Source organism: Ustilaginoidea virens, chromosome 1 (assembly GCF_000687475.1).
Source record: "Ustilaginoidea virens chromosome 1, complete sequence".
NCBI classification, from domain to species: Eukaryota; Fungi; Ascomycota; class Sordariomycetes; order Hypocreales; family Clavicipitaceae; genus Ustilaginoidea; species Ustilaginoidea virens.
The window spans coordinates 267243-291863 of NC_057316.1; the positions used below are offsets into that span (position 1 = coordinate 267243).

The window sequence follows — 24621 nt, forward strand, 5'->3', positions numbered from 1 at the left end:
TACCGCCGATAACCCAAGCTATACGGCAGAGGTAGAAGAATCTGATAATGACTAGGAAATTGCCTAGCTTAGGGAAGACTAATAGGAAATGAGAAAAGAATTCAGTTATAAATTTAATCGAATGAACTTAAAAATCGATTTTTTGGCTGATAAGGTGGGCACTTTAGTAGACAGACTAATTAAGCCTACTACTAGCCCACCATCATAGGATATGATGGATGTGGATACCTTTTAAACTCCTGTGGGTAAGGGAAATACCCCTCTACCTAAAGCCTAGTAGTAACCCCTGCCGGTTCCATCTAGTATTAGCAGCCAAGTCAGCGCTATAGCTATTAAGGAACTAGCTAAAATAGCTAACGGATTCTAGGAATCCTAAAAGCTAAAGGGGGCATCTAACTTCGACTAATGGAAACAGGCCCTTATGAATCAACTTAGGGCACTTAATATCGCTAAATTTATCGAAAATCCTTCTATTGCCAGCAGTTTTAACGATTTAGAGTAAGCACTTTTACTATTATTTATTAAGAATAGTTGCATAGAAAGACTAGCTGCTGCTATCAATTGGTGTATTGACCTAGAGTCAGCCTTTACGTTACTTACTAAACAGTATTCTCACTTATTAGACGTATAGCGGACCCACCTATACCCTGCCTTCTATTAACTAAATTTTATAGGCTATAAGGGTACCTTGGAATCTTTTAATGCCTCTTTTAATAGCTACTTATCTAGGCTGTAAATTTTAGGCTCCTATATACAATCTTTCGACTAAATTAGCTAGTATTTATATGCTATAGAAGGGGTCTTTTTTCAGTAGGCAGAACGGCACCGCATAATAATAAGAATCGCCTATACTTAGGGAAATACATTAAATATTAACCTGCAATTTTATATGGTTGATTTACTGGAAGAATAATGCATTAAAGGGTCATCAATAGTAAGGGCTACCATTCACCTCGCAAAGGTTAAGGGTGCCGCTACTAATAATAGTAGTAAGCCAGCTAGTAATAACACTAGTAAGGGTGGTAAAAATACTACTACTAATGCTAATAAAAAGAAATAAGGGTCTTCTACCTAATAAAGGTCTTCTTTAGCTATATAAGGCAAGCCGGAAAATAAGAAGAAGAAAGAAAAAAAAGATTTAGTTAATAAAGTAGATACCCTATAAAAGACCGACGAAAAGGAAAAGACTATTAATTCCTTCGTATTAAGGAATTATAATACTCTAAGTTTTATACCTAGTGAGATAGCCTATTCTTCCTTCTAGGACCGCGAATATATGCAATTTCTAGCTACTAGCTATAGTGCATAATCCGGTGGGAAAACGCTAATAGATTCTTTGCTCTACGATACTGGTTCTATGGTATATATTATTAACGATAAAAAGTATTTTACCTACTTCTAATACTATACCGGAAACAGACTAGTCATTAGCATAGGTGGTGGCCCAATTAAGCCTAGTGGGTGGGGCATAGCGTGTTTTACCGTGCTATAGGGCACTAACCTACCTTAGTGGGGCACCTTAGAGCTAACCAACGCCCTCTTTATACCAGCTTTTGATATTAATATCTTTAGCGGCGTTAAATACTATCTGAATCGTGGCAGTATTCAGGGCTAAACCCTAGTTAATAGCAATAATAAGTGTATTGGGCTTCTTAATTTTAAGAAGTATGGCTTCTTTTTATAATAAAAAGGGGTAGATTCGCTGTTTTTATACTATACCAGCCAACCGGCTTCATATAGTATCTCGGTCGAATTACCTGCCTTAGCTAACCTAGAAGAATATGAGGAATATCCCCTACTAGAGGATTTACCTATCCTACTAGCTGACTCGGACCTTCCACTTCCACCAGCTAACTTACCAGCTGACCTACTAGCTAGTCCTGGTTTTTCGGTGGTACTAATAGAGGCTGCTATTCCTAATACAGCCTAACTACTATAGAGGGTCCCGGTCACCCTCGACCCAGCCCTAGCAGCTGATACTGAGTATTAAAAGCTGCTATTACTAGCCGGACTTTAGTATATCCGGCTTAGGCATATCGGAATCCAACTTTTAAAGAAAACCTGTGTATTAACTATAGGGTTACCTGATTTTAGTAAGGTAAAGGATTCTGATTTTAACTGCATCGCCTGTAAAAGGGTAAAGTCAGTTCGGCGTTTTATATTAGGGGCTATATTAGACCCTATGTATTGTTTGGATATTATAGAGGGCGATATCTTCCAAATCAACCCTCTACTATACAATAAACGCCCTATTTGCCTTATCTTAGTTGACCGGAAATTATGCTTCCGTTGGGTGCATTTACTACCCAATAAGGAAGGACCCATAGTATTCCCAGTATTATAGGGGTTCTTCTAAGGTCTTAGAAATCGCTATGGCAAATCAGCTATTGAATTCCACTATGATGGTAGTAAGGAAATTAACGATGTTATTATAGCCTGGCTAGCTCTTAAGGGTATAGATTTCTTAACCTCTTCCCCTTATATTTATAAGCAAAATGGGTTAGCAGAATGTTTTATACGGGTTATTATTGACCGACTTAGAGCTATTATGCTTTAGTCTCGGTTACCTTTTTACTTTTGGTCTGTAGTGATTCTTAGTATTACTACCTTGGTAAATCTAATAGCAGTTATAAACCTCTCTTTATTACCTTTCGAGGAATCAAAGAAGGACTTTCTGGAAATTATGTACTACTACCTACCCGACCTTACTAGCTTCAGGGCTATTGGTGCGGCTGTAGAGGTGCTAATCCCTCTAGAAAAACGGGTTATTAGCCATAAGCTAGCCCCCCGGACCGAGTCAGGTAGGTTACTAGTTACGCTAGGTAACGGCACCTACTTTATCTATATCCCATATCGCCGGGTCGTCACTAAAACCTTTTTTATTACTTTTACCTACTAAAATGAAGGTATAGGCCCTATTTTAAGTGGCCTAGAGGGCACTTTTGATTTCCAACCGCCTTTTAATTTAGAGGGGGTAAATATCGACCAAATTGCTCTAGAAGAGCCTATTTAGAAGTCGCCTCGCCTAAATATGCCTATTTCAGGCGTAGCCGAGGGCATAGGCCTACTATAGGCTACGGATCTAATACAGCCTATGGGCCCACTACAACTAATAGGCCTAATATAGCATACGGATCCACAATAGGCTATAGGCCTACTATAACCAGTGGGCCCACTATAACTAATGGGCCTACTATAGCACTCTATAATATTTCCTAGCAATTCGCCGTTTTTCGATTCTAAATCGCTTCAGCCTAATTCAGCTTTTCAGCTTGGGCAAGACGGTCCTTTTTTACTGGCTAAGGAAAATGCAGCCTTTTCCTATATAAAAAGGCTGCAAATGCTAAGAAATGCAGAAAGTTCTCGTTACTAGGAATCTCAATCTTAGAGATTTTCCGAATCTATTATAAAAGTGGGCATAACCTATACAAGTGAAAATTCTGATTTGCCCTATACAACAAATTTTCAATAGTCCGAATCTTAAAGCCCTACATATACTGATTTTCTGCGACTTTCTGATATAATAGATTCTGCCTTTTCGCCCGGCCTCCTAATAAATATAGCATTTCGCTATAGTAAAACGCTGCCTATATTAGAATATCTAAAATTCGAGAGTCTAGATATCGCATCAAATAAGAGATTATAGGAGAGAATATTTCGAGTACTAGAAAATAGGCCTATTACGGCTACTAGGGGTAGAAGAAAAACGCATATATAGATACGAGATGTGTAAGGTATCCTAAATTACGGATACTATAGGTCACTTTCTGGCCTATAAGTGGACTAATGGGGCTTTTTCCCACCCATATAGCCGGAAAATAACGGCATTTTCGCTTTCCTACCTACCTAGCCGAAAAACGACCAGATTTTCGGATACCCAGGCAGCCCCCTAGAGGCTTCCACACAGGATTTCCCCCCTTCCTATGCCTTTTACCAACAAATGCACGATATCTACTGTAAGGTAAAGGCTGTAAAACGGGCCCTAGAAGGTGTGCCTAATAGCTGGAAGGAAGTCTTATACAACCTACAAAAAGATAGCTAGGTAAAAGCCTTATTTTCGGAATTCGAGCAATTAATCGATTTAAATATCTTCCAATTTATTCCTAAGACTAGTATTCCTACTAGTAGGAAAATATTGCGTAACCAGCCTGTTTTTCGCGTTAAGAAAGATGCGAATAATAACCCGGTTAAATATAAGGCACGATTAGTTATCAAAGGCTTTATGCAGGTATTTGGGCAAGACTTTATAGAGACCTATACCTCTACTTCGATCCTACTAATATAGAGGATTATCCTTGCTCTTACTGCTATAAATAACTAGGAAATAGAGCAAATCGACTTTATTAGTGCCTTTCTAAATAGTGAACTGCTAGAGACGATTTATATGGAGATTCTAGCTGGTTTTCTAGAATTTGCAGAAAGCCTACTCTCACCTAACCTAGCCTTATGGTCTGATTAGCAGCGTTATCGACTTCTAGCCTTACTTACTAAGGTTGGATATAACCCCTCTATATTATAGGTCATACTGTTAAAGAAAGCCTTATATGGGCTAAAATAAGGCCCTCGCGAATGGCAGTTACGGTTAAAAGACCTTCTAGTATAAGAAGGTTTTAAGCCGTTACTTTCTAATGCTACTATCTTCTATAATAAAGGAACGTATACCTTTATTATGACCTATATGGATGACTGCTTAATTGTCGGTCTGGATTTTAGCTATATTGACCAGCTTAAGACCAAGTTCCATAAGGTTTACACTATAGAAGACCGAGGACCTGCCTCCTTCTTTCTTAGAGTGCAGATTATTAGGGATAGAGAAAAGGGCCTATTATAGCTGCACCAATCGCAATTTATTGCGGAAGTCCTTGAGAAATTCAACCTTAAGGACGCACAACCGCATCTAATCCCGCTATAGCCCGGTATACTTGCTGAGTCTGAGGCTAGTAATATACCGCTAGATGCTAATAATCAATACTTATTCCAGCAGCTAGTAGGGATATTGATGTGGTTGATGATGATATCAAGACCTGAACTTGCCTTTCCAACGCAATACCTATCACGATATATGCAACAGGCTTCCACTATACAGCTTAATGCTGCTAAGGGCGCTTTTCGCTACTTAGCTGGTACAGCAAATACAGCCATTTATTACCGAGCCGCTAAAGCTACCGTAGTATTAGCTGCATTTTCTAATAGTAATTTTGCTAGGTGCCGGCTGACTTTAAAGTCTACTAGTGGTTATCTTACTACCTTAAATGGTGGGCCTATTAGCTGGAGGTTAAAACGGTCTTCGACTGTGGTTTTATCAACGCTTGAAGCCGAGTCTGATGTAATGCTTAAGGCAATTCGCGAAGTGGAGTGGATATCTAATTTATTTAAAGAAATCCAGGTCGATATTCAACGCCCGATACCACTATATTGCGATAACCAAGGGTCTATTTCTAATGCAAATGACCCAAATCAGTATGCCCGCACTAAGCATACCTTGCTTAAATTCCGGTATATACATGAGAAGGCCCACGGTGGCCTAGTAAAAATATCTTATTTACCCACGATAGATATGCCTGCAGATAGACTTACCAAACCACTTCTAAGCCCGAAATTCCCCATATTTCGGCAGCTATTAGGGCTGCAATCCCTATAGCATCATCATCTTTTTTTCTGATTTTTTATAGGGTTTCTTTCTCTTATTCTAACGCTAGGATTAGCTATGTTGCTAATCAGAGGGAGTGTTGAAATCAGCGCCTTTTTAGCTGTATTTTGGTACTGGTCTCGCTACCGTACGACGTCTTTACGTTGAGATATCGCGGTGGCTATACCAGGCGCTATGGTGGGGCACAGCGCCCCACAACGCCGATTACAGTGGGCCACAGCGCCGGTCACGGCACCGGCACAGCGCCCCACAGCCGGCCACAGCGGCCGGTCACAGCGGGCCACAGGGCCCACAACAGGCGGCGCATTTCTACGGGATTACCAAATAGGCAAACCAGCACTTTCGGCCTTCTACATACAGTTACCCGCTATACCGGTCATTTACGGCAGACCGATATAGGGCTTCCGGCCCGTACGGCAGGCTATTATAGGGCATCCGGCACACCGCTATAAGCCACTGGGCTTGGTTGGGTAGGCATTGGGTAGGATATTGGGCACGGTTGGGCAGACCGACTTTTCGTCGGGTTTTTCGCTATTTTTGCGGTTTTTCATTATTTTCAACCACTTTTTCAAGATGGTAGAAATATGCCCAAAATTCCCTCTTTCTAGCTAGAATAGTCACCAACAATTAGAATCAGATTTCCCTGATATCTTTGCTCTGGTCAACCTCTTGTGCGCTTTAAATCTTTAACCAGCTCTTTGTTTTATTCTGCAACGCCTTATACGCCACTGTCGGTATCCAGTACATTTCCAATAGTGTTCTGAATCACCATTTTGCAACAATAGCGATATCAATAAAGCTAACGCATTTGATGACGCAGTTAAGCAGTTAATAAAGCATACTAGCACATTAATAAAATCGATACAACTGCAATATCGATATAATGCATTTAACGATACAATTGACAAAGCGGACCAGCCCATTAATGAAGTCGACACAACTGCGATATCGACGTAATACATTTAATAATATAGTTGACGATATAGTTAACGAAGCGGACTAGACTATTAGAGAAGTGGGTAAGTCTATTGATAAAGCCCCTATTAACACGATAGCGATATTAATAAAGCTAATGCATTTAACAATGCAATTGACGAAGCAGACCAGCCTATTAATAAAGTCGACACAACTGCAACATCGACATAACGCATTTAACGATACAGTTAATGACGCAATTAATGAAGCGGACTAGACCATTAGAGAAGTAGGTAAGTCTATTAATAAAGCCCCTATTGATACGATGGCGATATCAATAAAGCTAATGCATTTAATAATACAATTAATAAAGCGGACCAGCCCATTAGAGAAGTAGGTGAGTCTATTAATAAAGCCCCTATTGATACGTTAGCGATATCAATAAAGCTAACGCATTTAATAATACATTTAACGACGCATTTGACGATGCATTTAATAATACAGTTGACAATATAGTTAACGATACAGTTGACGATATAGTTAACGAAGCAGACTAGCCTATTAAAAAAGTAGGTAAGCCTATTAACGAAGCCCCTATTAACATAATAGCGATATCAATAAAGCTAACGCATTTAATAATACATTTAACGATGCAGTTAACGAAGAAGACTAGCCTATTAAAAAAGCAAGTGAGCCTATTAATAAAGCCCCTATTAACACAATGGCGATATTAACGAAGCTAATGCATTTGACGATGCATTTAATAATACAGTTGACAAAGCAGACTAGCCCATCAAAGAAATAGGTAAGCCTATTAATGAAGCCCCTATTAATACAATAGCGATATTAATAAAGCTGATGCATTTAACGATGCATTTAATAATACAGTTAATAAAGCAGACCAGCCTATTAAAGAAGCAGGTAAGCCTATTGACGAAGCTAACCTATTGATATAACGGCGAGATCAATAAAGCTAATACAGTTAACGACGCAGTTAACGACGCAGTTAACGATATAGTTAACGATGCAGTTGATAAAGCAGACTAGCCTATTAAAGAAGCAGGTGAGTCTATTGATGAAGCTAATGCGATAATTAAGCCGGTATAAGCGCACGCATTTATCACCTTCTAAAACACCATAATTTAGTATCGCGATACATAAGTCAAGCTTCACCCGAAAAACATACATCATAAGTCATTGAACTTCATAGGTACAAAGGCAAAAAGCCACCAAAAAATTAGATGCACAGCTGACTATTACATAATTAAGCCACATAACCTAATAAAATAATTTGCGACAAATAATAACGATTTTCTATATTTACAATAGGAATTTGTGGCTATTCTGGTTTATTGTGGAGGAGCAGATTAGTTTGAGTGTTGCCTTTTAGGACACTGTTGAGACACTACAAGAGTCTGGATAAAGGGCATAACTATTAAAGGCAATAGCATTAAATAAACCAAAACAGATTTATAGCGAGAGTATCATACGTAGAATAGAGCTTTATTATATTATTATAGTACTAGCTGCTAAAGACACTATTCATCTGATGATAATGTTATCCCAATAAAAGTCTGGTGCATTAACAATAGTCACAGCTGTCTATAAGAGTGTTTGCCCAATATCTAATGTAAGAATTAAAATTATCTTTATATAAAACAGACATGGGAATAGCAGAATTATCAGCAAATTGCAAAGGTATGGTAAATGCAGAATGCTTATAGAAATTAGTAATACTAATAATGCGTTGTGACTATAATAGTGCCCTAAGTTCAACTAGCTCTAGAGATTGTATTATAATAGCGGTTCTTTTCATAATTATGATTATATCCATATCCTGATAATTCTAATAAACATTATTTTGATGCATTATAACTATATTCTTTGGTCAGTGCACTATAGTAGCGAAAGAGAGATCAAACTTAATATGTAAACCCCGCTCAGGCTGTCTTATTATGACCGCGTCTTTTCATTCTAATACTCTAGACAAGCCCGATATACAATCTAATAGAAATAGTGTCTATCTGGTGATTAATCATAAGACTTACTGCATTATAACGCAGGGCGGCATAGTTTTACATCTCAATATTATCACCATACGAGTCACGGAGAGTCACCAGGATTAGGGTCCGCGCGCGAAGGTAGGTAGGTACCTACACCTAGCTACCTCCTTAGGTAGGAGGTGCCTATGAGGTAGGGTACCTTAAGATAATTTTACTGCCTTGTCCCTCCGTCTCATTTTTACCGCCATATTTAACCGCCATCTTACCGCCACATTTTACCGCCTTCCTTAAATATATGTATTCTCATTCAATGCATTTTTATTATTTTTACTCCGGCGGCCCTGCCGGCGGCCCTGCGGCGGCCGCCTGCGACGGGCATCTTCGACTGCAGCAGGTCTTTGCTTGGAAAGCATGGCAGAATCTATCCCTTCACCGCCCTTCACATAGCAGCTACCGCAGCTACCACTGCGGATTCCAACATCCACTCACGAGGACATAAAGAAGTCGTCCTTGGTTTTCAAATGTAAAGTCCGCGCTAAGCCTAAAATAGAAGATGCACCTGCGCACATATTTTTCTATAAGCAGTGACCTCTGACATTTTTGCCTGCCTATTGGCGATATAGGCCACTTTGCCGGCACTGCATTATAATTATTGGGAATCAAGGGGTAATCATAAGAACATAGGGTGCATATAAATAAAAGTAGCAAACAATTGATTAAGCAAGGTCTAAGATATCTATTCTATTGTATACAGAGAGGGAAGAATTTGCATGAAGCCGATGATGTATGTGTTTTATGTGGTGGGCCCACTAGTCTTGGTGGAGCCCCCACTGCTGATACACACTATCGTAGGCCGGCGCAGGTCAGGTGACAGGCCACCTAACTAAACCACATGCAGTGATTCCGACAGTAATAAATTGTATTGAGATTATGCGAGGATTGCGTTTTTTATTGCAATAGTGCACATAAAGCCCTTAAGACGTTGATGGTCTTAAATCGCTTTAGTTGCATCTTCAAATTGGTGATATTCACACTCAATTTGAGATAAAGGAATAACATAAGGCATCGGAGTCGCTTCTGAAGCCATTATGCGGGCAAAAGTCGTGATAGTTGTGCGGTGTAGAAAGCAGGAATGTTTGAGCAAAAAGGAGAAAAAGGATAGTATGTAGCTTCTCATAGAGCAGGTACATCTTCTATTTTAGGCTTAGCGCGGACTTTACATTTGAAAACCGAGGACGACTTGTTTATATACTCTCCACTCACTACTGCTTGCTTGCGTGTTCGTGTTCTTTAACACTGAGGTTAGTAAAAGTGAAACATCGACCCGTTTTTATTACACAATCCCCTATTGATCTACAACGGTATCTTCTACCGGACGGCCTCACTGTATTTTAAAGAGAGAAAGTGTCAGGAAGCTTGCAGAAGAACAGCTATATTGAAGGGAAACAAGCACTGACTGACCAGTACTTGCTGCACCAGCTATTTATAGTGGGCACGGGGGTAGCCCTAAGGGGCTACTTGTCGGAATCGCTGTCGCAAGGTGCCCAATTGGGCACATTGCGACGGATGTGCCGCGCACACTGCTGCGCACGATGTGGCCACTTTTGCCCCTGTGCCCCTGTGCCCGGTAGGGCACGCGGGCAGCCCGGCCCGACCGCGCCGATGCACGTGACTACGGCACGCACAAAAGGCCACATCGTGTAATTCCTCTTTTGCTTCCTTTCTTCCCTCTTAGTTAGTCAGTCATAATCAAAGAAGTAATCATACCTTTGACCGGTGACCTCACGGTACTTGATACCACGCGCGCAACCCTACGTACAACTGGGTACCCCTTGATGTGACACCAACACTACTGTTCCCTCGGTTACATGTGCCACATTCTAGCCGAACATTCCTGACAAATACACGGATCCACCGATATTCCTGCAACAGAAAGCGGGAGAGAGCTACGCTCTTCCTGCTTGCCTTCCGATTTCTTTGCAAATCTCCAGGCAAAGCTCCGCTCAAAGCAGCTTAGGGGACTTATTTTAGATTGGAAGAATTGACCTACCTTTCCACCACTTTTGGGCCTCCATGCTGATTTCAGACATTTTCAGCCTTAAGCCACGTTATCCCCCGGAGTAATTCGGACTGGCCTAGGTTATCCAGCCACGCTCCCCCACTTACACGACCCCGAAAGACCTTCAAGCCGGCGAGCCGCCAGAGTGGCAACGGTACTGTATCCACATTGAGCCAGGGTGCAAACCACGTCTCGGAATCGCCGCCGGCAGGTACAAGGTCCCCGAGTAGTATATATAAAATACCTACGGGCTGCATAGGGTCCCTAAGGAAATATCATGGCGAAGAAACCACGTCCTCCACGCGGCCGAACCCCTCGATATCCCGGTGCCCGTCCTTTCGCCATCTCGTTTCCAGCCTGCAAGGGATCTGCAAGGTCCTCTCTCCCTTGTCGCGTCTTCAGAACCCCTTGCTGCCCTGGCCCAAGATGAGACCCTGTGTCCCAGCCGCCATGGCCGCCCTAAGTCTCGCTTTGGCTGCGCCCACGAGACGAGGCTTCGACCTGAACATTAATAACCTTTTGCGCTTGGCCACCAACTCCTTTGCCGATAAGCAAATCGGCGAGGCTTTTCACAACGATGTACTGGTAGGAAGCCGACCGGCTCCGCCTAGGGGTGCCTCCCCCAGCCCGTTATTTGTTACCATAAATGAGTATGCCAAGAGGTTGCAGAACTTTATAACCAAGGGCCAAGATGAAACGGCCGCCAACACTATACTCAAGCTGGCCAACTCGTCCAACGACCCGAACTATCCCATCGATACCGGCTATCTCGACAGTTTTCTGGAGCGGGTTGTCGCCAAGGTTGATGGAAGGTGAGAGAGGAGTTGATTCCACCAAAATACAAGGCTCGACGACGGGCTCACATGCGCCTGCTAAACGATGGTGCGGTATGTGGCGCGACTGGAAGGGGGAAACACAATCATGGTGCCAAATGTCTCTTGCAGCGTGGGCCGGGCGGCGAGGTCTCACTTGGGGTGCAGCAGACGAACCGGGCGACAAAAAGCCAGATTGGTAGTAAATAGATTTGGGCGCGGATGTAAGTAATGCAGAGTAAAGTGTATATAGCTAGGTAGTTTGGCTTGGACATCAGGAGATAATTGTTGTGCCCTTCACGACGTACCGAACCAGCAGGGCCGCGAAGCTGCCTGAAAGAGGACAGCGGGGTGTTTTCTTTTTTTTAAAAAAAAAAAAGAGAAAGAAAGAGAAAGAAAGAGAGATATTGTGTTACGGATCTAAATGCTTGGAATAGTCAAGGTTGACGAGTGTACCGTAGGATCCGACAGATGGCTCGTAGAGTCTGATAGAAAGTAAAGAAAGGAGTGCACAGGTCGCAAGGGGTCGTAAAAAAGCCTATGCGTTTATAGACAAGATCGTCAAATAGGCAGTACTAAATATGTAAGTGATTAAGTTAGATTGCTCTATTCTACTCGACGTCGGCTTCCTTTATATAGAACGGGTGTAATAGTGCCGTACGGTCCCCTGATCCTGGGACCTATATTACAACAGATTTTTACGCATTTAGTAGTAGAGCCGAGAGCATTTTGCAGTCTGGCTGTATTATATTGCACCAAAAGTATGTCGTCATATAGTATATGACTTTTATTAGGTATTATATATTTCAAAACACCTCTTAGTTTTCTAGCTAAGTCAACAGATAAAAACGTAGTATACTTTAATATTAAATAAATATTTTAAGTGCATAATTTTATTATAGTTGTTAAAATTGTACTGAATTTCTTAAGAATTAGCCATAGCCTTACAGTGGCTAGTAGCCCCTTTGTTGATAGGAACTCGGGGTACCCAGTTGTACGTAGGATTGCGCGCGTGGTATCATGTACGGGCGGTCACCAAGCAAAGGTATTCTATTACTTTGCTAATGACTATGACTATCTAGAAAGTAGGAAAAGGGGCAGTAGAGGGAGAATTACACGATGTGGCCTTTTGTGCGTGTGGCGCGGTCACGTGTGGTGGTGCGGCTCTTCCGTCCCCTCTTACCTCTGGTCTATCCGCTCGACGACCCTCTCTACAAAACTATCCAGGTAAGAGAGTGTAACGGGGTATATAGCGTCATGACCAGAGTTGGCCAGCCTAAGTAGAGCATTCGAGGCCGTCTCGTCCAATCCTCGTTTTATATAGTCATTCAACCTTGTGACGTATGCCGTAATCATAAAGGGCAGCGGGTTGCGATTATAGTATTTAGGCGGAAGCGGTTGCGAAAGTTCTTTCACATCACTGACGTAACGGTCTCTAGATGCCTTATCGTTAAGCGATTTTGCGGATAAGTTTAAGAGGTTTAAGACTTCGCTTCGCTTGGCTAAAATAAAGGCGGGCGCAGCTAAAGCGAGGCTTGCGTAGGCAGTAGTGAGGATAAGGACGGCTTTCATCCTGGGCGACGAAGCTTTATTGAACTGAATTAGGGAGCTGCAAGAGAATAGGCCCGGGACCAGGGGTCGTGGAGATGCCACGGCTTTGCCACGGGATTTTGCCATAATATATGCAGATGAGCCTGGGTTTTGTGCCCTTTGGCGTCGGCTTGTAGTCAAAGGGCTTGTCGCACTAGGCACTGGAGGAAACCTTCTATTGCGGGGTTCGTAAGCGTCTAGGAACTGTTGGGTGGGTAAAGAACGGATACGAATAAGTGGCGATGATTCAGAATTAGCTAGAAGAATCCAACCCTCCTACACAACACCAGTTTGGCCCCATGCCGATAGAACTATTTCAGAACCGCCTCATCGGAGTCGCGAATTATGTGTACGCTAGCCACCGCGAGCCATGTCGTAATACTCGGTCCCGCAAAGGCCGCCTATTGATGCCGGAGGTGCTGCCAGAGCCGTGGGTCCCCGACCACAGCGCGCGGTGGGAGGGGATATGCCCAGGACCCGGCTGCAGGTTGAAGTTGGCTTGCATGTCGAATCGGCGACGTGCCAGTGGTGTCGGTCACAGGTTCCCGCAGCAAAGTCCATGGCTGGCATTGCATATAGCACCCGGGCTTGTTCCGAGCCAGCCGCGGTAAAGAAGAAGATGGGCAAGAAGAACCTGGCCATGGGCACTGTTTTCCATAACAGCTATACGTATATGGCTCTGGAATCCCCCCATCATATGTCCCAAGTGCCCGCGCCGTCATCTTATCTATAAAGTCGTCGAGGTGCTCTTTTGCAGCAGGTTGTATCTTGCCTCCACCGGCTGGCCTAAGCAAAGCATTTTTTATCCATTCCCTGATCCGTGTAGTCCTTGATCCCGCAGCGCGTACTCGGCAACCATAGCGGTAAGCGGGTTGACGCCCATCGAATTAGATAAATGCGAGCTTGAGGGCGGTACGGAGTTGAAGCGGCTTCATCCAAGCGCGGCTTCATCCAAGCGCGGGCTGCGCTGGCGCGAATCGAGGCCCTTGTCGTCTCAGTCATGATGACGGGTCGGGTTTGCCAATGGTTGTTTCAAGACCGAGGGCTAGTCCTGTCCAACGTCCCTGAACTACTCGCCGGCGATGCCGCTCGACGTCTTTGCAGCCGCTGCTTGTCCGGGTCGAGCACCGTCGTATGCTAATATCTCGAAAGCTCCTTTGCCCGTCTCCTTCTCCGTCCGACTGCCTCGTCGAGCCGCCTACGACGCCGTATTAACCCTATCGTAGTGGACCGCCGCTTTCCGCGTTTGTATAGGCGTAGTCTATATAGCGCTGCTCGTCTTGTTTTTCTTAAATTTAACGCGGCCAGGAAGGGTGGTAATTAGCTCCTAAAGTTGCATATAATAATGTTATGACTCAGCATCATCCTTAGTTAATACTAGCAGCGAGAGGTGGCTGTTCGTAAAGTCTAATTGTAACGGGCGTGAGAGCTTGGAGTGGGGGTGGTGGGGCATCGGAGAAGATCCGTGTCGACTGGATGGTCTGCATCTGTTCTCTGGTCGTGTCCCGAATAGAATCTTTCTAGTCATTGAAATTGGAATCTGTTACTCGATATTCCGCTCGTGATTTTTTTTTTCCTTTTAATCATCTTGAACGTCGGGTGCAGAGCTAGTCCTGTCCAACGTCCCTGAACTACTCGCCGGCGATGCCGCTCGACATCTTTGCAGCTGCTGCTTATCCGGGTCGAGCACCATCGTGTGCTAATGTCTCGAAAGCTCCCTTGCCCGTCTCCTTCTCCGTCCGACTGCCTTATCGAGCCGCCCGCGATGCCGTATTAACCCTATCGTAGTAGACCGCCGCTTTCCGCATTTATATAGGCGCAGTCTATATAGCGCTGCTCGTCTTGTTCTTCTTAAATTTGATGCAGCTAGGAAGGGTGGTGATTAGCTCCCAAAGTTGTATGTAGTAATATCATAACTTAGCATCATCCTCGGTCAATACCAACAGCGAGAGGTGGCTGTTCGCAAAGTCTAATTGTAACGGGCGTGAGAGCTTGGAGTGGGGGTGGTGGGGTAAAGAAAAAAGACGGACAAGAATGTAACGGATATGATGAGGGAAAAGGAAGGAGAAAAAGGAGGGCAAAAAGCACAACGAATCACCTTGTTAATCATCTGTATAGGAAAAGCCCGATGCGGGGGTCGAACCCGCAACCTTGAGATTTCGTGTACTCGCTAAGAGTCTCACGCTCTACCGATTGAGCTAACCGGGCGATGGGTCTTTTGACAAGTCGCCTCGACATTTGGCCTAAGGCTTCTGCACAAGGAATCTCTGGCCTGCAAATCCCGTCCTCGTCACACTTGCAACGTGAACATGTTTATACACACACCATGACCACTTCGTCTACGCTTGTGACAACCTCAGTCACTAATGCTTGCCCTTTACACGCTGCTACCTTCCATCTACAGGCATTCGAGAAGCAAATTGACCCCCGAAAGCGGCACCATGGCACATGTGTCCTGGAACAAGTCAGTTGCCACAACAGCCACTGTCAGGCAGCCGTTGCGCAGCAAATGTCCAGCATGGAATCGGCGGTTTTATTCTCACTGCCCGTCTTTCGCATGCAGACCCCATTGGTTCATGCACCGCTCCGCTGCAGTCGGGGTCGTATATTCTCCTCTCCAGCCGTGCACAGACTTCAGGCGCATCTCTATTCCCTCTGAAACATGACCAACAGACCCATTATACCAAGCATCACCGTCTTCAACCACGGGTGCTCGGCTAGCAGGATAGTTACGTAGCCCACGAATGGAAAGTATCCAACCACACTTCCAATGATGTCTTGGCGTTCCAGATAGTCCTGACCCCGCGCGTACAGGTCCGTGTCGTCGGCGTTGTTGTTGTCGCCCTTTGTCAGAAGCTTGGCCTTGTCACTGCTACATGGTCAGCCCACAATGCCTTGCGCGCAAGTTCAGCTTGAGCCTCCCCCGTGGACCTTGTCCAGCACGCACCCAGATCCGAACTTTCTGACTATTCGATGAACAATCGGGATGTCCTTGCCCTTGACGTTGTACACAACGACCTCTCCTACCGCTGTTTCTTGCAACACGTTGCGGTTCCACAATAGGAGGAGATCACCACGTTGGAAAGCTGGCTCCATGGATCCAGAAAGGACGACAACGATCGGTGACGGCGAGTCTGTAATGACTCCGAGACCCTTCCACATCTGAGATGACGTACGTTAGCATTCGGTTCCCGCCTCCGGTCCGTATACATTACGTGACCCGGCCAATTGGTCCTTTGGTCCACGTACCATGAAAGCGCTAGAAAGGATCAGCCCAAAGGTCATAAGCTGCGCAGCAGCTTGCCGCGGATTCTGCAAGCCGGAAAGCATGGTTGCAAGGTTATATATTGCTCGGTATCGTAAGAAAAAGAAAGGAGCAGTTCGGTGCCGGCGCTACTGATGCTGTGCAGCCTGACGGCAGCTTGGTGATGTAGCGATGGTCTCCTCGGTGGTTTGGCATGGCCAGTTGGAGCGTGTTTTGAGAGATCTGGACATGGTGGCTCTCACCAGGCACGAATCGGGGCTGAACTAATGTGGAGTCACCAGCCACACCTCTCGAGCCCCCCCCCTTCACCAGCCCCACATGGCCATAACTAAATGACCATTTCACATCCTACATCCCACTCTCGTCGCACCGTACCTTGCAATTGTTGCATTGTGATGTCATCGAATTGATATCATGGGGCGCCATCCCAATGTTGCCCAGAAGGCGCACGTAGGTATATAAGCTAGGGGCGCCGATGCTGGAAACAGCACGATTTGCTTTCTCTTTACCTCGCGGAGAACCAACCACTCGACTCACAATCACACATCCGACAAACTTGGCCATTCTTCTTCATCTTGCGGATTACCAAGGGTGTGCTAGCTCAAGCACAAAGAAGGCAGCAACAATGTCAGGAAACCAATCGCAGCAACCCGGCCTCGTTCAAGGTCACGTTCAATATGTCAAAGGCGTTGCCGAGGTACCTCACCCTGCCCCCCGGAGTACAACGTGTTTACAGCCTGGTGCACATCGTCCGTCGCTAACAAGAAGACGGCAGGGAACCGTGGGAGACTTGACCGGATCCCAGCCTTGGAAGGAGTCGGGCGAGCAGGACAAGGCTGCTGGACTGTCGGCCATGAGGGAGGCAGGAGAGAAGAGAGACCCTTCTGCTCAGGGCTACGGCAAAGCTGAAGAGCTGGCCGGCAAGCTGACGGGGTGCGACGGCATGAAATCGGAGGGTGCGGCTAGCAGAAAGAAGGACTAAAGCAAATATCAGTTGACCAGTTACCATTGAGTTCACATTCCAGAGCTCAGCGAGGTGGTCTGGTGTCTTGGCTCCTAGCAAAGGCTGCGTCTTCAGTGGTGATTTGCAACGGAAGCCGTGACCGGCAACTCGCCCCAATCTCTAACGGGCCTCGCTCCTTCCCAAACTTGGACTCCTGCCTCAGATCTCTCCTTGCCCAGATGCAACTCGCCCAGCCATGAAAACAAACTTCCCGTGTCATTCAATTCAGGCCAACAATCTTCCCTCCTACAGCCCGCTCAGCAACACCACGCGCTCATCACACCTTGGCACTCGCCTGGCCTTATTCCTTTTGGCTTCTTTTTTCGGTCTTTTCCAGGCTCATTAGTTCAAACGAGCAGAAGAAGAGAATTCGACTATTCCGCTTCGGCACACGGATCCTTTCCATCTATTTGCAGTGAACTGCTTTCCGAGATGTCGTCCACTCCACTGCTTGCGGGTGCAGGCCTGCCAGCGCCCGTCATCATGCAAGACCATGTCAGTGTGTCTGATGTTCTGTTTTGAGGCCTCGCAGAGAAAACCACCCTTAGCTGATGTGAATCTTGCAGCCAATCTTTCTGCGAGCTAGCCATTCGCCTTGGCGATGCATCCCCCAAAACATCTTGGTCCTCCTTCGTGGCTTGCTTCTCACGTACCTTGTGGCAACGGGGGTCATGGCTGGCCACTACAAGATGACGGAAGAATCAGAGGCCGGCGCTTTGAGCAATCTCTTTGACTTTTCAATCATAAGCTCGACCATGGTTTTCTTGTACCATCTCATAACGTTTGTAAGTTTTTTTTTTTTACTGCCCAGCTTCACCAGACCTAAAACGCACATCATCCTAACTTGTTTCCCCAGTCGTGGACCTTTACCCATTTGTACTACCCGGAGCCTGCCGAAGTCGAAGGTGGAGTCGAACGTTTGATCATCTCGGCCATGTCTTTGCCTCGAAATATGGCCAGTCAACGCAAGCAGTACTATTTTAACTTGTTCTACACGGCCACTACGGTGTTTTGCTTCATGAACTCGACGCTGTACTGGTTCATTACTCGCCAACACGAAGCAGGCGCGGCTTCAGGTTTGACTGCCGAATCGGTTCTCTCATCCAAGGTCATCGAGTCGGCTGTCAACATTACCGCCGCTGGGCCTCTCCCGGATGCTCCCTGTATGCTGCTTCTGCGATTGCAACGCCCAACTACAGGTAACTCGTTGGCTAACAATTACATTAGTCAGCGACCTCTTTGGAGAGGGTTGGTTGAAACCGTTCATTCTGGTAAATTTAAACGGCGTCAACTCTGTCGTCATGATAATTGAGATCTTGATCAACAGCATCAAACGTTCCTTGGTATGTCTTTCGGAGGAAAAGGCCGTCGCTACAACCCCGTCCAGCTAATAATTTGCAAAGAATATTGGCTCCAATGTGTTTGGTCTTATGGCTCTGTCGGGGCTGTATCTTGCTTGGGGAAGCGTCGGAAAGTCGGTTACGGGCGCGTATCCTTTCTTTTGGATGGATGAGGCACAGGTCGGGTCCAAAGAAGCCGTCTCAATCTACAGCGTCGGCTTTGTGTTTCTTGCCCCGATCAGTAAGTTTGCAGCCGCTTTTCCGACTGTGCATGATTGCCGAGTACCTGACGCTGTGGACAGTGTACACGCTGATGCAAGGCTTTGTCGGTATCCGCGAAAGCCTTACACGCCCGCGCCCTGACTCGCTGGACTCGTAGATTCAATGCCTCTCTCGTGGCTGGCTTATCGTGCATCGACGTCGACATTGGGACAATGACCTGCGGAAGGGTGTCCAGGAAAAAGAAGACTGATGGAAACACTAGTATTGCTTGGCTGGTATATTGTAGATGCTGGTATTCCGTAGTAATTTATCCTAGAACTGAAACCTCCACAAGCGGCCCGGGGCCACGAAAAGAGATGGTGAGTTGCCGTTTTTGGAAGCAGAACCCGATGCGATGCGCCGCAACCGGGTCCCACAAGTTTGACTTGGATGCCCCTGACGACTCCATCGTTGGGCTGATGCACCATGCGTGCCGGGGCCGTCACAAGCCAGCACCAGCACCGCTCGGCATTGAAGTGAAGCGGTGACCAGTCCCCGTTCAAGTTATACAGCCAGGCCTGGTAGCAGCCGCTCGGGGCCGGCTTATTAGTTCAATGTTGACAAGTCAATTGGTGGGGCCACCTGGGGTAAGCATGCTGGGCCGCGTTTGGCTGGGGGCCGCGTTTGGCTGGGGGCCGCGTATGGGGCAGGGGCAGTGTTTGGGCAGTGGTGTCTGAGGAGCACCAGAGTCCCGATATAAGCAGGCATGAGGGCAACCGCGCCCGCTGCCCAGGCGCTGGTGCTTGTTGTGATTGGGACAAGAGGCGTCCAGGTATCCTGCGCCGCAGACTCCACGCCGGCCGGTACTTGATGGAAGAGAGATAAAATCACAACACCCACCTCGCCCTCGTCCTCTTGGCTCCCTCTTCTTCCTCCCCCACTCACAACCAAAAGTCGGGTCGCAAAGCCAGTTCAGGAGGATCTATCGTCTTGTTGATTTCAAGAAGATAGTTCTTCTGCCCGGACCCCCCTGTCAAGACTTTTGTGCGTCATTCACTCGTTTGAAACCCCCCCCCCCCTAACTTCTCCGTTCGCTCTCCGAGCCTGCTTCTTCAAGTGGCGCGCAACTGCTTCGAGGTCAAACTCGTCCATCTGACAAGGCGATTTCTCTTGTTTTCTTGCCTTGTCTGGCCTCGATATCACGTTGCGCCAGGCTCCATCGTCCGTCCCGAGAACCACCACCGCATCTTTAACCCGCCGCAGCCATGTTCAAGCGCTCGTTTCGGTCGCAGGACCAGAACCGCATCGACAAGTCTGCGAGGGCAAAGAAGCCCAGTTCTGTTCGGGATCCGGTGAAGCTGTCGAGGCTGCAGAGATCGCTCACCGAGCAAGACGGCGTCGCGCAGCAGCCTGCCGCGCCTTCGGCCATCGTGACTCTCACGGTCGGCCGCGAAGGCAGGCTCTTTGCGGCGCACGAGGACGTCCTCCGCCAGTCTCCGTTTTTCGACGCGGCTTGCCGACGCAGCGTGCCCGACTCGCAGAGCAAGAGAATTTCCCTGCCCGACGAGGAACCCGAGGTATTTTCCGCCGTCCTCGAGTATCTGTACAAGGGCGACTACTACCCTCGCCTACTGCACAGCAGGTCCAGGAACTCTTGGCACCTCGAAGACGGCCCACGGACGCCTCGCACCTCGCCAAACCCCGAAAGCGCAGGTGGCCGCGCAGGTGGCCGCGCAGGAACCGTCGGCGACGCCACCGTCTTTGTCTGCAGCTTGGGGGCCGACGTCCTCCGCGACACGGTCGTTTACTGTGCCGCGGATCGATTCGGCCTCGAGGAGCTGAAGCGTCTGGCTCTGCGCAAGCAAGGCCTGCAAGCCGGCATCGACGTCGGCACCATCCTGCGGTCGGCCCAGTACGCCTACGCCCACACGCCCGACTCGGATAGCCGCCTGCGCGCTCATTACCTCGCCCTGATCATCCGCTGCCGCAAGACGTTCAAGCGGAGCGGCACTATGCAAGCCGAAATGGAGGCGGGTGGCAGCAAATTGTATTTTGACTTGTTCGTGGCCATGTGCAATCACCTGGACGACGTCATTGACGTGACGCACTGCCGCACGCCAAAGACGGCCTGATCACATGGGCCATCTCGGCGCGGTATTTCAAGTCTGTCTGGATTTTGACGCTTGCGCCCAAGAAATGTCGCAGTGGAGGATGTAATGCATGCGGGTTAAAGGATGGACTCGATGAGCAAAGAACACGCAAAAAAAACAAAAAAACAAAAAAAAAACATCGACGAACAAGGCTAGCCAGAGAACGACACCCGAGAAAAGAGAAAAGAACAAAAAAAAAAAACGGCTGCAGCGATATACGTGGACTCGTGGGAACGGTATGGCGTTTGACTATGGACTTCAACTCCCCTCATCAGATTGGCGTCGTCCTGGACCAGGGAGTTGTCTGTGCCATCGGTCTTCTCTTTGCTCCTCTCTTTGCTTCGTGCAAGGTGGCCCGGCCGGCAGTTTGATGAGCACCGAGTTGAGGAAATAATCCCGCCGTGTTTACGGAACCCTTGTCCTCCGCTCAGCCCTCTTGGTGCCGGATTCCAGCCCCTGTTTTTTTTGGTGTTTTTTTTTTTCTTTTTTCCCCCCTTTTTTGATGTCTGTCGGCTGCTCGTTTGGGTTTGTCTTGCTATTCCGGTATTCAATTTGTCTCCACTTGCTGCGTCCGATGGCGAGCTAGCGCTTATCCAGAGCCCTTATGGTGCTTTCCAGATCAAGCGCACCTTGCGTCACCAGACCTAGGGGCGTATGAAGCAACCGGTGGAAAGTCGACAGCCCGAGGAACTGTCTCAAGATTGCGGCCATGAATCTTTCCCACCGCCCGCCCTCTACCTGGCGGCCCAGATTGGCTGCGGTTCCCAGCTCGATGCGGATGCTTATGCTTATGCTTTGTCAAGGCTGTTTTTGCGGCGTTTATTACGGCGTCGCGTCTGGTGCGAAATTGCAGGACCGCGCAACGAACGCTCTCTCTTCTCGACAAGGAAACACGTGCACGGCAGAGGAAGAAGAAGAGAAAGAAGAAGACGGAGCATGTGTCGATCGCTCGGGCTTCTACTTGCTGCCGCGCATGGTGGGCATGTGCCTCTCGACGCAGGTGCAGTGCGTTTGTCGGGAGCAGCCGGTCTGCGCCAAAGGGACGTCTTGGCTCGCGTGTATGTATGTATGTACATTTGCTTTTCGGGCCGCCAGTCGGCCTGTTTGCTTGTCGTGAGCTCGCCGAGGTAATGAGAAGCCAGTCACCTCACACCACCAAGTCCCGCCCGGTCACGTCCTGTCCAGTCCAGTCCAGTCCAAATCCACATGTACAATGCCTGTCCCTGCTGTTCCTTGCGCCGTCACCAACCATTTCCGTCCCCGTCTCCTCCACGCCGCGTATCTACCGTCCCAATTCCACTCTCGCAGCGTCTAGACCAGCCGGAACAGCTTGGTTTCGGTAGAGCCCGGCGCGTCGCGGAGATAGCCTGCCTGGCTGCCGGGCTGCGCGGCGAACTGCGAAAAAGGCAGCAGCATGAAGTAGGTGACGAGGGCGGAGGAGACGACGAGGGTGGCGAAGAGCGCGAGGAGGACGGCGCGGTGTCTCGCGGCGGTTTTGGGGGGCAGAGGAGCCATGGGGGGTGGGCGATGCCTGCGACGGCCGGGAGATGGAATATCTGGGAGAGTTTGGTGTTGGATGGATGGATGGATGGATGGAGGGCCGTCGTGTCAGGGCGTGTACGTGTGGGGGCGTGGTGATGGAATGGGCTTGCATTCCGGTGGGTGTTTACACACCGCGCGGGAAGGAGCTGGTGCGTCGGCGATGGACCAGACTGGTTATTGCAAAGGCCGGGCTGGCGGTTCGAGCCTGCCGCCGAGACGTTCAACATCCGCCCGTTGGAGCTGTGTTCAGCAAGCTCAGCGCGAAGGGTAGCCAAGAGGATGGCAGTCGTGAGGCGAGATGATGGCTGTTGAGAAGGGCAGGAAACGCAAACGTCGCTTTGCACCCCTCACGCTTCATCGAGGCGTCTACCGCCCCAAGCATCCGGGTTGCGTCGTAGCATCACGACTGGCAGGGTTGAAAGAGTCGCAATGCCGCTCGTAGTGAAACACGATGTAGCGGTTCTTTGGCACATGCACAGCTTCTCATTATCCTTGGGCTATACTAAAAAGAAAAGAAAAAAGCATATACATATAACTATGTACGGGGGAGAAAAATTCGAAAGATAGTAAAGTCTGTCGCCCTCGAATTTCTCAGGTCACGCAGTTGACAGGCACCGCAAACAGCCGGAACTGCGTGCTCCCCGTCTGCACAAACGTGTTGAGCCACAGGTACGGCCCGTCAGCTGTGGTATATCCGTTGCTCCACACCCAAGTCTTGGGAGAGGAATACGCCTGGCAAAAGATCTCGAGGGTGTCGAGGTTGACCTTGCACGTGAGGGGGTTGTATCCGGACTTGGCAATGTTTTCGTCGGTCTGCACATTGACGTAGGACGACGCGCCGTACGAGTAGAGCGTGTAGCCGGCGTACGGGCCGCTCGCGGGGTGCAGCTTGCCGTTCTTGTCGAGGCGGTAGGGGGTTTTCATCGAGGTGCTGATGACGTTGGTGGCTTGGTTGACGGCGTTGTAGATGAACCTGCCGTCGTAGGAGGAGCCCCTGATCTGGAGATACATCTCGCAGTACTGGGTTGGGCCGGGCACGGTGTTGGTGACGACGGCGGTGGCGGCGACGGTCTGCGTCGTCGTCAGCGTCAGGGTCGCCGGGTCCTGGGTGAAGGTGGCGGTGACGGGGACGACGTTGGTGTAGGTGACGGGTACGTCGACGGTGGCGTCGACGGTGGTGGTGTCGGTGACGGAGACGAAGGCCGTGTCGGTGACGGTGACGGGCGGGACGGAGTTGGTCACGGTGGCGGTGACGACGGTGGTGGAGGCCGACGGCGAGAGGGTGACGACGGTGGGGGTGACTCCCATGCAGAAGCAGACGGAGGAGTATTGGGCGGCGTCTACGGTTGTTCAGTCATTCTCAGCTCGTGTCTTCTTCTCGGCTATTCCAAGAAGAAAAGGGTGGGAACGTCTGGTTACCAGCGCAGGCGGAGGCGTAGGATGGAACCGCCGTGGCAACCCTGGTGTAGGGGCACGCCTTGCATCCCCTCCTGACGCGGCGGGGCGGGCCGTCGCCGTCGCCGTCGCCGTCGCTCCTCTTGACGGGCTTGACGCCGGAAAAGTCGTAGACGGCCTTGGTGGCTGTCTGGTAGACGGTGACGATGTCGGTCACGTCCGCGGTAGCCGGCACCGTGACGGTGTCTTGCACCGACGCCGTGGCCACCGTGGTCGGCACGTCGTCGGTAGCCACCGTGGTCGTGTACAACACCGTGCGCACGTCCGTCTCGACGCTGCCCGTCACCGTGGCCGTCACCAGCGCCGTGTCGGTGGCCGCCGTCCCGGTCGCCGTTTCGAACACCGTGACGGTCACGACGGGCGTGCTCGTCGCCGCGCAGGGCGTCACCGTCGTGGCCAGGAAGGACGAGCAGTCCAGCCGGGCCTGGGACCCGAGCGCCGCCAGCGCGGCCTGGCAGCTGCTCTGGCCGCACTGCCCGGCGGTGCGCTTTCCCAGGCCTTCCGGCAGGGCCAGGGCGGCCGGCAGGAGGGCGGAGAGGCCCAGCAGGGCCAGTCGTCGGTTCAGGCGAGCCATTTGATGGGGGGGGCTTCGAGTTTTGCTCTCGCGGTGCAGCACAAGCCCAGGCAGGAGGGAGC

At 48.5% G+C, this 24621-nt stretch overlaps 9 protein-coding genes across 9 annotated transcripts; 4 read left to right on the forward strand and 5 right to left on the reverse strand.

Moving 5' to 3' along the window:
* Nucleotides 1-11077: 11077 nt before the first annotated feature.
* UV8b_00016 (uncharacterized protein) lies at nt 11078-11443 on the forward strand (the record flags this gene model as incomplete). The annotated part of the gene is made up of 1 exon (XM_043137514.1): nt 11078-11443. The coding sequence occupies one exon, from the start codon at nt 11078-11080 to the stop codon at nt 11441-11443; it is 366 nt and encodes a 121-aa protein (XP_042993448.1).
* Nucleotides 11444-13430: 1987 nt separating this feature from the next.
* UV8b_00017 (uncharacterized protein) lies at nt 13431-13751 on the reverse strand (the record flags this gene model as incomplete). The annotated part of the gene is made up of 1 exon (XM_043137515.1): nt 13431-13751. The coding sequence occupies one exon, from the start codon at nt 13749-13751 to the stop codon at nt 13431-13433; it is 321 nt and encodes a 106-aa protein (XP_042993449.1).
* Nucleotides 13752-13815: 64 nt separating this feature from the next.
* UV8b_00018 (uncharacterized protein) lies at nt 13816-14031 on the reverse strand (the record flags this gene model as incomplete). Its single annotated transcript, XM_043137516.1, has 1 exon — nt 13816-14031. One exon carries the CDS (start codon nt 14029-14031, stop codon nt 13816-13818), a length of 216 nt encoding a protein of 71 aa, XP_042993450.1.
* Nucleotides 14032-15675: 1644 nt separating this feature from the next.
* Nucleotides 15676-16359, reverse strand: UV8b_00019 (uncharacterized protein; the record flags this gene model as incomplete). The annotated part of the gene is made up of 3 exons (XM_043137517.1): nt 15676-15898; nt 15977-16191; nt 16279-16359. 3 exons carry the CDS (start codon nt 16357-16359, stop codon nt 15676-15678), a joined length of 519 nt encoding a protein of 172 aa, XP_042993451.1.
* A 560-nt stretch (nt 16360-16919) lies between these two features.
* On the forward strand, nt 16920-17276 carry UV8b_00020 (uncharacterized protein; the record flags this gene model as incomplete). Its single annotated transcript, XM_043137518.1, has 2 exons — nt 16920-16991; nt 17070-17276. 2 exons carry the CDS (start codon nt 16920-16922, stop codon nt 17274-17276), a joined length of 279 nt encoding a protein of 92 aa, XP_042993452.1.
* Nucleotides 17277-17729: 453 nt separating this feature from the next.
* On the forward strand, nt 17730-19016 carry UV8b_00021 (uncharacterized protein; the record flags this gene model as incomplete). The annotated part of the gene is made up of 6 exons (XM_043137519.1): nt 17730-17792; nt 17864-18082; nt 18154-18460; nt 18525-18640; nt 18701-18878; nt 18940-19016. The coding sequence occupies 6 exons, from the start codon at nt 17730-17732 to the stop codon at nt 19014-19016; spliced, it is 960 nt and encodes a 319-aa protein (XP_042993453.1).
* A 1087-nt stretch (nt 19017-20103) lies between these two features.
* UV8b_00022 (uncharacterized protein) lies at nt 20104-20970 on the forward strand (the record flags this gene model as incomplete). The annotated part of the gene is made up of 1 exon (XM_043137520.1): nt 20104-20970. The coding sequence occupies one exon, from the start codon at nt 20104-20106 to the stop codon at nt 20968-20970; it is 867 nt and encodes a 288-aa protein (XP_042993454.1).
* Nucleotides 20971-22135: 1165 nt separating this feature from the next.
* On the reverse strand, nt 22136-22503 carry UV8b_00023 (uncharacterized protein; the record flags this gene model as incomplete). Its single annotated transcript, XM_043137521.1, has 2 exons — nt 22136-22165; nt 22306-22503. 2 exons carry the CDS (start codon nt 22501-22503, stop codon nt 22136-22138), a joined length of 228 nt encoding a protein of 75 aa, XP_042993455.1.
* A 618-nt stretch (nt 22504-23121) lies between these two features.
* Nucleotides 23122-24559, reverse strand: UV8b_00024 (uncharacterized protein; the record flags this gene model as incomplete). Its single annotated transcript, XM_043137522.1, has 2 exons — nt 23122-23870; nt 23950-24559. 2 exons carry the CDS (start codon nt 24557-24559, stop codon nt 23122-23124), a joined length of 1359 nt encoding a protein of 452 aa, XP_042993456.1.
* Between the last annotated feature and the right edge of the window lie 62 nt (nt 24560-24621).